General features: G+C 38.2%; 1 protein-coding gene across 1 annotated transcript in view; it reads right to left on the reverse strand.

Moving 5' to 3' along the window:
* Window positions 1-734: 734 nt before the first annotated feature.
* Window positions 735-8,945, reverse strand: part of plpbp (pyridoxal phosphate binding protein) — a 29,104-nt gene continuing 20,893 nt past the window's right edge. The window contains exons 7-8 of the mRNA XM_053643213.1: window positions 2,972-3,070; window positions 735-2,790 (exon numbers count right to left, since the gene is read on the reverse strand). Of these exons, the coding sequence (XP_053499188.1) occupies window positions 2,635-2,790; window positions 2,972-3,070 (255 nt within the window). The 3' untranslated portion in view covers window positions 735-2,634. The remainder of the gene's footprint in view (window positions 2,791-2,971; window positions 3,071-8,945) is intronic.

Genomic DNA, 8,945 nt, shown 5'->3' on the forward strand with positions numbered 1-8,945 from the left:
ATAAGTTCAGGAGAGGGTCCTGGACACCCAGACTAGATGTCCCTAAGCGGTCTCTTCTGCACCTCTGAAAGATGATGCAATATCCCCAGCCTGGCTTGAGCAACACTCTCTGCGAGGTCAGAGGGGGGAGCGAAGTTCTCTGCAAGGCCAGAGGGGGAGCGACACTCTCTGCAAAGCATGAGTGGGGAGTGATGTCCTCTGTGGAGCAAGAAGGGGGCACGAAGAACAGAAATGGAGCGATATCTTCAGTGGCACATGGAGGCAGAATGACGTCCTCGGCAGAGCAGGACAGCGGTGTGACGTCCTCGGCGGAGCAGGAAGGCGGCGCGATGTCCTTGGCCGAGCAAGGAGGCATAGCGACGTCCTCAGTGGAGTAGGGAGGCGACACAATGTCCAAAGAGGAGCCTGGCGTTATGAAGCTCGAGGTGGAGCAGGGAGGTAAAGCAGAGCTAACAGATGAACTGGGAGATGGTGCAACGTCCTCAGTTGAGGGGGGATGCTGAGCGTTCTCCTCTGTTGACTTGGAGGCTGAGAGAAATCCACAGTAGGGGAGGGAGGGTAGAGAAATATCTTGCACATGGCCTCCATCCATGCTTCTGTGGCATTGGTCCAAGATCCCCTCTCCTCTAGTTCCAACCCCAGGTACTTCAAAACGACCTCTTGGGTGGAAAAAAAAAAAAATCTGCTGCATCCATTGTGAAGGTCTTGAGTTCTGTCACGACACGGGAGGCGAGTCGGATGCAAGTGCAGATTTAATTGAACAATACAAAATTACAAGCATAAATGATTAAACACTATGAAAACTAGGCAGAGAAAAACAGAAACAAAGGAACAAAACAACATTAGACAAACAGAAGACAATCTGTGCAGTGCAAAACGTGACATATAATGAAGCTGATTAACCAAAAACCTCATCAGGTGAACCTGGACATGTGACATGGTGCAGTGACTGATGGAAATCGTAGTCTCTAGTCTTTCCCCGGTATTTTCATGACAAACTGTTTAGCCAAACAAAACAAACAAGCTGCAAGGGGCAGAACCTTACAACCAACTGCCAATCACTGAAATAGCAATAACCATGATTAAGCAGTATAAACAATGAATAAACAATGGTAAATTAAACATATCAGCACCAGTCAGAATTGCTTGAAGCTGCAGTAGTGTTTAGTTGAGTAGCCTATTAAAAAAACTTTTACACGCTGGTATATCTTATTTTACCTTTGTAATTTGTATGCATCATAAATAAATTGCAAGCATAAACTTCGGTTTGATTATTTGCGTTTACTTCTGAAATTTGTTGTTTATAAGTCTAGTGTCATTAACTTATTGAGCTGTCACTAACTTTTGGTACGAAATGGCGGAAACCGCTAATGTTGACTTTTTTTTCCCCAAAAAAGTTTTTCGATGCTTATACTTATGAGAGATGACAATTAAACAAGCGGGCAGACTGACACCAGAGATTTTAATTAAAAAAAAAAAAATAATAAAAAAAAAAATCAGAGAGCACTATCGGTTACTTTCAGCTCTCTTAGTACCCTAAAACTGATTGGGTGACTGGTGTATTCTCGCACTGCACAGCTAATAAAATCTGCTTTGAGCAGCTTCAAGCATCTATTCATCATATTGCAAACATCACCACCCTTTATAATAACATTTTTTCAAAAAATATTTTTAGTCAATCCTCAAGCATCCCAGATATGTTTAAATCCATGTACGATAAAAACTGCCCATTCATATCTTGAATAAAAAAAAAACTGACAAAGAGAACTCCTTGCTGGACTCTTATTCATTAAAAATGTTGATGTTATCGTGTCTAATAGGTTTTGGTGAGATGCGATATGAAAATGTATGCCTTTCAATTTCTTGTGCATACTTTTTACTGTTCATCAACCCACCTATCTAAGACGCTGGGTATGTGGCAGGAAAAACAATTTTCCATTTTCCTTTCAGAGTTGTTTGCACATAGCAAATAGTTTGTTTTATTTATCACAATAAAAATATAAATCAAAAACAAATTCTGGTTAAATGTCATACAACCATAATTAACAAAATGTCAAAGTTCTAAATCACATACGTCCACCATTTCTCTGGAACTTGTGCTTTCAATTTTCAATTTCAAGGTTTATGCAAATTCTCCATATAGGAACTTTTGAATAATAGCAAATACCAGTTTCTTTAAAACATCTTTCACATCAACAGACAAGTAGTTACACAATACATGTGCATTTACATTAACACTTTCTCTTTTTAGGTCATGTCATACTGCATGGTGTCATGGATCATGTCATACTGAAACAGAAAAAGTGGTCTACTGACAGAAAACACTGCAATCCACACGTCATTCAATGATCATAAGCTATACTTTGTTAACAGTTTAAGAAAGAAATGCAAATGTGTTAATCTATTAACTTTTAAAAAAAATAATAAAACGTGGATCCAGTATGCTGTTAATAATGAACATAACATGAGAATTGTTTGAAATTGGACAAACTTATGTCTACTTGAAAGGAAACTTACCTTTCTGCCTGAACCTTCCATAAGAAGACCAGGTGTATAATTAAGATATGTCTTGTTCTTAGGGCTGGGTTCTCTTAAACCATCCAGATTCAGTGTGTCTATCTTTGTTTCTATTATTTAATGATCTTTTACTGTAAGATTTTCCATCTTCTTTGCTGCTTCCTCTGATGCAACCTCTGGCTTTTTTTCTGGGCTGGGGCTAGGAGTGTTTGGATATTCCCGTGTTCCAAAAATAGTGCTACCAACACGGATATTAGTGGAGCCTACCTCAATCTGAAAGAAGAAATACAATACACAAACGTTGCTGTATTAAATGTTCACAGTGAAGCTTGTGGATTACATCAGAGTTTCAGTTTACATGTTCGTTCTTGAATTCAGGATCACATTGAAAGAACAGAATTTAGGAAATGAGTTTAAAAAACAAATTCTATAAGGGAGAAAGCTAATAACTCACCGCATGTTCAAAGTCTGTGGACATGCCCATACTGAGCTCAACCTGTTCCAGTGGAAGATTCAGACTCTCACAAACCTCTTCACGACGCTTTAGCAGAATCTACACACAGTCATTTTTTAAACTCAGCTTTTTTTCTTACAACATTGTAACAAACACATTACATCTCCTAACTAATATATACACACACACACATGTATGTATGTTATATATAAATTACATATATACATATACACATATATACATAAATAACCCTAAATCTACACACCCCTGTTAAAATGGCAGGTTTTTGAGATATAAAATAAATTAAACCAAGATAAATCATGTCAGAATTTTTCCACAGTAAATGTGAAATTACAACATATAAAAATTAAGATCAATGTTTCTAAATGACCTAGCCAGAACCTAGTAGGCAAAAGCTAAGACATGGGCATGGAGGAGGGTACTCTGTAGCACCCCCTTTAGACTAAAGTGGTGGGATCAGTTTCACCTACAGTCACCAAACTCGGTACATATATTGTTCTCATCAAGCTGGACAACTTTCAAAATGACAGTCATTAGCTCCGCCCAACAGAAAGTAGGTTATTTTGGATTCAATGTGGATTTTTCAAAAACTGCAGGCAGTGAATATTTAAATACTCCTCCAAGGGGATTCATGTGATTGTCACCAAATGAGGTCAACACTGAAGATGCTAAACTGCAAATTTTTGATATGACGAATGGTATGACCATGGTGAGGGATTAAATTAATGATAAAAAATGAAACAGGAAGAGTCTTGTATCTTCTAAATGCATTGTCTGATTTAGATCAAATTGTGTTGTATGTTTGGTCAGGGGGCCATGTTGCACCCCAATAAATGCATGTGCCCACTACACATTAGTTCACTTAAATTAATGAATGGATAATAAGGATAACATACATCTCTTATCTTCTTCATGCATTAGATCACCAAATATGAGCTGTATGTTTGGACATGGAAGCTGCTATACAGCCTTAGACCTGGGCTTTACCCAACACATTAGTGCAAAAAAAGTTATTCTACAGCACTCGCTTCACTATGCATTGTTTTCATACACCCACAAGGTGGCAATGGTATCATAGTGCTTGGGACAGTCATCACTACTTCAAGCCATATTTAGGGCCGAAACACTGAAAGCGTGCAGGAGCCTATTGTTTTCCTAAGGATTATAATTATTATTAGGGCCCAAGAACTGAAAGTGCACAGTGCCCTATTGTTTTCCTGAGGATTATTCTCCCCCCCCCCCCCCCCACCACACCCACGTCATACTCTTTGCCCAGGCCTAAAGGCCGATGACTGACGTGCCAAATTTCGAGTTTTTCAGCATGTGGGGGGAGTAAATATACCTGCAAGCAGCGATGACGGGCCCAAGCACTACAATGCCATCACCACCTGGTTGGTGTATGCAAACAATGCATAGTGAAGCGAGTGCTATAGAGTAAATCGTCCAAATATGTAAAGAAAAGAGTATTAAAGTTTGATGTGTTACCACGGCAACACCAAACATACAGCTCAAGTTTCATCTAAGTCACTCAATCAGAAGATGAGAGACACTTCCTGTCTCCCTTTTTTCACCAAATGTTTATTGCCTTGCCATGGCAAAACACTCGCGATATGGAAAATCCATTCACAATGTAGAATCTTCAATGGCTTGGCATAATTTTGTCCATGTTTGGTGACAATCACATGAATCCCCTAGGAGAAGCATTTAAAAATGCAGAGCCTGCAATTAAAAAAAAAACAAAAAAACATTAAATCCAAAATGGCCGACTACCAGTTGGGTGGAGCTAACAATTGTCAGCGCGAAAGTTGTTCGGATCAATGAGAACAATATGTTGAGTTTCGTACATATACATACAAGTATGCACAATTTATGCCCCAAGATTTTTAACCGTGTAAAAGGGGGCACTACAGGGTTGTACAATTCAATCCTGACCTTCAAAGACATTGAAATACATATGCATTTGAAGTCATTAGAGTTACCCAAATTATGCAAAAAACAAAAACATCTTGACTCTGCATTAAAGGCAGAAGAGAGACAGTGAAAGGAACTGAGGAACTGACCCTAGTTTTTTCAATACATGTATGAATGGATAGCATAATTAGATTGCTCATGCATACTGATCAGGCTGGCTTTATTCTAGGCCCAACGTATAACGGACAATAATAGACATTTTATTAGGCATTTTATTAATATGTGTGCAGTTCATATTCAATGTCCATTAGCTGCCATTTCACTAGTTGCCGACAAAGAATTTGACAGGGTGGAGTGAAAATTCCTATTCAACCCTTTCTTTACCAGTGGCCAAAAATGGGATTTCCACCTGTTTTGGGGGTGCATTTTTATCTCTGTACCAATGTTATTGTGAAGAGGTGTGAACTGTTTGCCCAGCCTTGAACAGTTAATTTTAGTTTGATACAATAGACTTTAAATTAAAACTATATGAATATCAGTAATTTCTGAATTCATTACTCATACGTTGCTCATAAGCTCCTGTTACCACAATTGCATTTTTGACTATATATACAGTTATATAAGAGAAATTATTTATAATCCGCTGTCGCCCAGATGAGAATGGGTTCCCTTTTGAGTCTGGTTCCTCTCAAGGTTTCTTCATGTTGTCTCAGGGAGTTTTCCTTGCCACAATCACTTCTGGCTTGCTCGTTAGGGATACGTTTATAAATTTCAAATTTATATATTTCTGTAAAGCTGCTTAATGACAATGTCCATTGTTAAACTCGCTATACAAATAAAATTGTACTGAATTGAACATATAAAATCACACCTTAAAATCTCACATTTATACTTGATTTAGGGGAAAATTTGGGAGGAGTATTCAACATCAATCCATATGTCAATGCTTCATCAAATATTTGGTTAAACCCAAAGTTATGCAAGCCCCCTTTCTTACTTTATGACCATGACACATTGAAATCATTTGATGATTTAACAGTTCGCGGTAGCAAGATCTCACTTTTGCACATATACACAGTGCAGCATTTATTATGCAAAGTCTCTGGATTAAACGGGCGGTCCCCACAACTAGCTTAGATATGGGCAAAAGTGTTTACCAGATTTGGTAATAAAGCCTCAGTGTATTATAATATGTGCAAATATCTATCTATCTATCTATCTATCTATCTAATATATATGTATAAAGTGGTTTGAGTATTTTTATAACTGATTCTCATGCACAACAGACATTAGTGTGTACTCAATATGGTGAAATATAAAAAAAAAAAATAAAAACAAAAAAAACAGTTCTGCTGACGGAAACACCTTGTTGACGAGAGGGGTCAACGGAGACTGGTTCGAGCTGACAGAAAGGCTGCAGTAACTCAGATAACCACTCTGCATAATTGTGATGAGCCGAAAAGGACCTCAGAATGCACAAAACATTGAACTTTGAAGACATATGAAGACCATATCGGGTCCTACTTCTGTCAGCCAGGAAGAGAAAGCTGTGGCTGCAGTGGGCACAGGCTGACCAAAACTGGACAGTTTAAGACTGAGGCACACAGATGGTAAGGTCAGAATTTGGTGCCAACAGCATGAATCCATGGATCCAACCTGCCTTGTGTCCAGGCTGGTGGAGGTGTGGGGAATGTTTTCTTGGCACACTTTGGGCCCATTAATGCCAATCAATGCCACAGCCTGTTTGAGTATTGTTGCTGACCAGGTGCATGACCTTAATTTACCCATCTACACCTGAAAAATCTGCAGGAATTGCATGATGCAATCATGTCAACATGGACCAGAATCTCAAAGGAATGCTTCCAACTAGGGAGGTCATGATACCAAAAATCTAGTAGTTGTACCGATACCACCAAAAGTACATGATACTCAATACCAAAGACAATACCACGGTGTGGTTTAAAAAAAAAAAAAAAAAAAAAAAAAAAAAAAAAAATACACATTTAAAAATAAAATTAAAAACTCCTGGAGGACATCCTCCTCTGGCTAATACTGGCAAAAAGAGAGAGAGAGAGAGGGATATTTTAGTTATCAAACACTGTCTGACAATGACTAATAAAACAGTGCTAAGTGCTAATAACAAGTGGTAAAATGCACTCCTAAATGTGCGCACACACACACACACACACACACACACACACACACACACACACACACACACACACCCCTTATACTCTGAATGCAAGCATTAGTTTAAATTCACTGATCTGGTGGCAGGATAAAAAGATTTATTAAAAGCATGAACATGTGAATAATTATTAGTGACATGAGGCTACATTTATCTGACAGGACACGGGCTGAATGGAGATGCATGGTGGAACATTAGGAGGTAGTTTATAACATCGCAATGCGTTAGCGTCATTAACAAATAACTGTCTATCGCTAACATTACATGGAGCGTAACGTTAGCTGGTTTCACGACTACAATGCAGCTGCCTCAAACAAACATAATATAGGACCGTCTTTCAGGTGCTTCACCAAATTCCAGGTGTTTCCTCGCTTTGTTTGAAATGAATGATAGATGCTACCTTTCCTCTCAACGAGCTTTCCTCTCTCTGCCTCTGAACGAGTCGGGGCGGAGCTAAACTTGTCGCCATCTTTTGTAGTTTTTCCCGTGTGCTTGTAGGCGTTCTTCTTCACCACTTGTGGACCGACTAAAACTCTTACGCATATTTGCTGCCCCCATCAGGTCCGGAAGAACTGCAACATCGGTACCTTCATTATCAACAGTAACAAGCTACTGCAGAAAAACAAGTACTGTCATGTTTTAACAATGTTGGTACCGACTTGGTACCGAAGTATCGGTTCTTGTGACATCCCTACTTCCAACATCTTGTGGAATCCTTGCCACAAAGATTGAGTTTTGAAAGCAGAGTGAGGCCCTACCCAGTATTAGTTCCTATAAGCGTGCAGTGTGTAAATATATTAGGGTTGCAGCGGTATACTGGTTTCAAAGTATACCGTGGTATGAAAATTGATGGTTATCATACCATATACATTTGCTTAACTATGGTACTGAAAAGAAAAGAAAAAAAAAGGAACCGGACAGAGAATCTCATCTGAACATGTACATCTCGTTTACTCCTACACAGCCTGTCAGACTCATCAAACTTGCCCCCCCGTTTTAATTCCTTTAAGGGTAATTGCATATATAATACCGTATACCAGGAAACCGTCATATTTTCTGAGATGGTTATTATACCTTTTCAACCCTCTGATCTCTCACATCAACAAGGTGTTTCAGCCTGCAGGCCCCTCTGCACACAGGGTTTTTTTTTTTTTTTTTTTTTTCCAGAAGTGGAAGGATAAAACTGCACCGTTCTGTGTAAACTCTAGAGACTAGTTGTGTCTGAAAATCCCAAGAGATCAACAGTTTCTGAAATACTTAAACCAGCCCATCTGGTACCTACAAGTATGCCACGGTTAAAGTCACAAAGATCACATTTCGTTCCTCATATTCGATCTGCATTATTTTATGCATTGTGCTGCTGCCACATGATTGGCCGTTTGAATAACTGCACAAATGATCAGGTGTTCCTATTAAAGTGGAAGATGAGTGTATATAAATCAATAAAAAAATATATATAATTATAGATCAAAATATTGTAGCAATAACAATTATGGACATGAATTACAATTAAATATATGAAAATTAAGCCAGCGTATTTTCCCTTATGAATGGGCTGTAATCTCAAAATGGTTAACCTGATATTGATGTAAATATTTAAGATGACATTCAATACTTTATCGCTATATATACACACACAGTGCTTGAAAATTTGTGAACCCTTTAGAATTTTCTATATCTCTGCATAAATATTACCATAACATTTTCACACAAATCCTAAAAGTAGATGGAGAACCCAATTAAACAAATGAACAAATAAAAAAAAAATTATGCTTATTTATTTATTGAGGAAAATTATCCAATATTACATATCTGTGAGTGGCAAAAGTATGTGAACCATTGCTTTCAGTATCT

This window comes from Ictalurus furcatus, chromosome 15 (genome assembly GCF_023375685.1).
Source record: "Ictalurus furcatus strain D&B chromosome 15, Billie_1.0, whole genome shotgun sequence".
Lineage (NCBI taxonomy): Eukaryota > Metazoa > Chordata > Actinopteri > Siluriformes > Ictaluridae > Ictalurus > Ictalurus furcatus.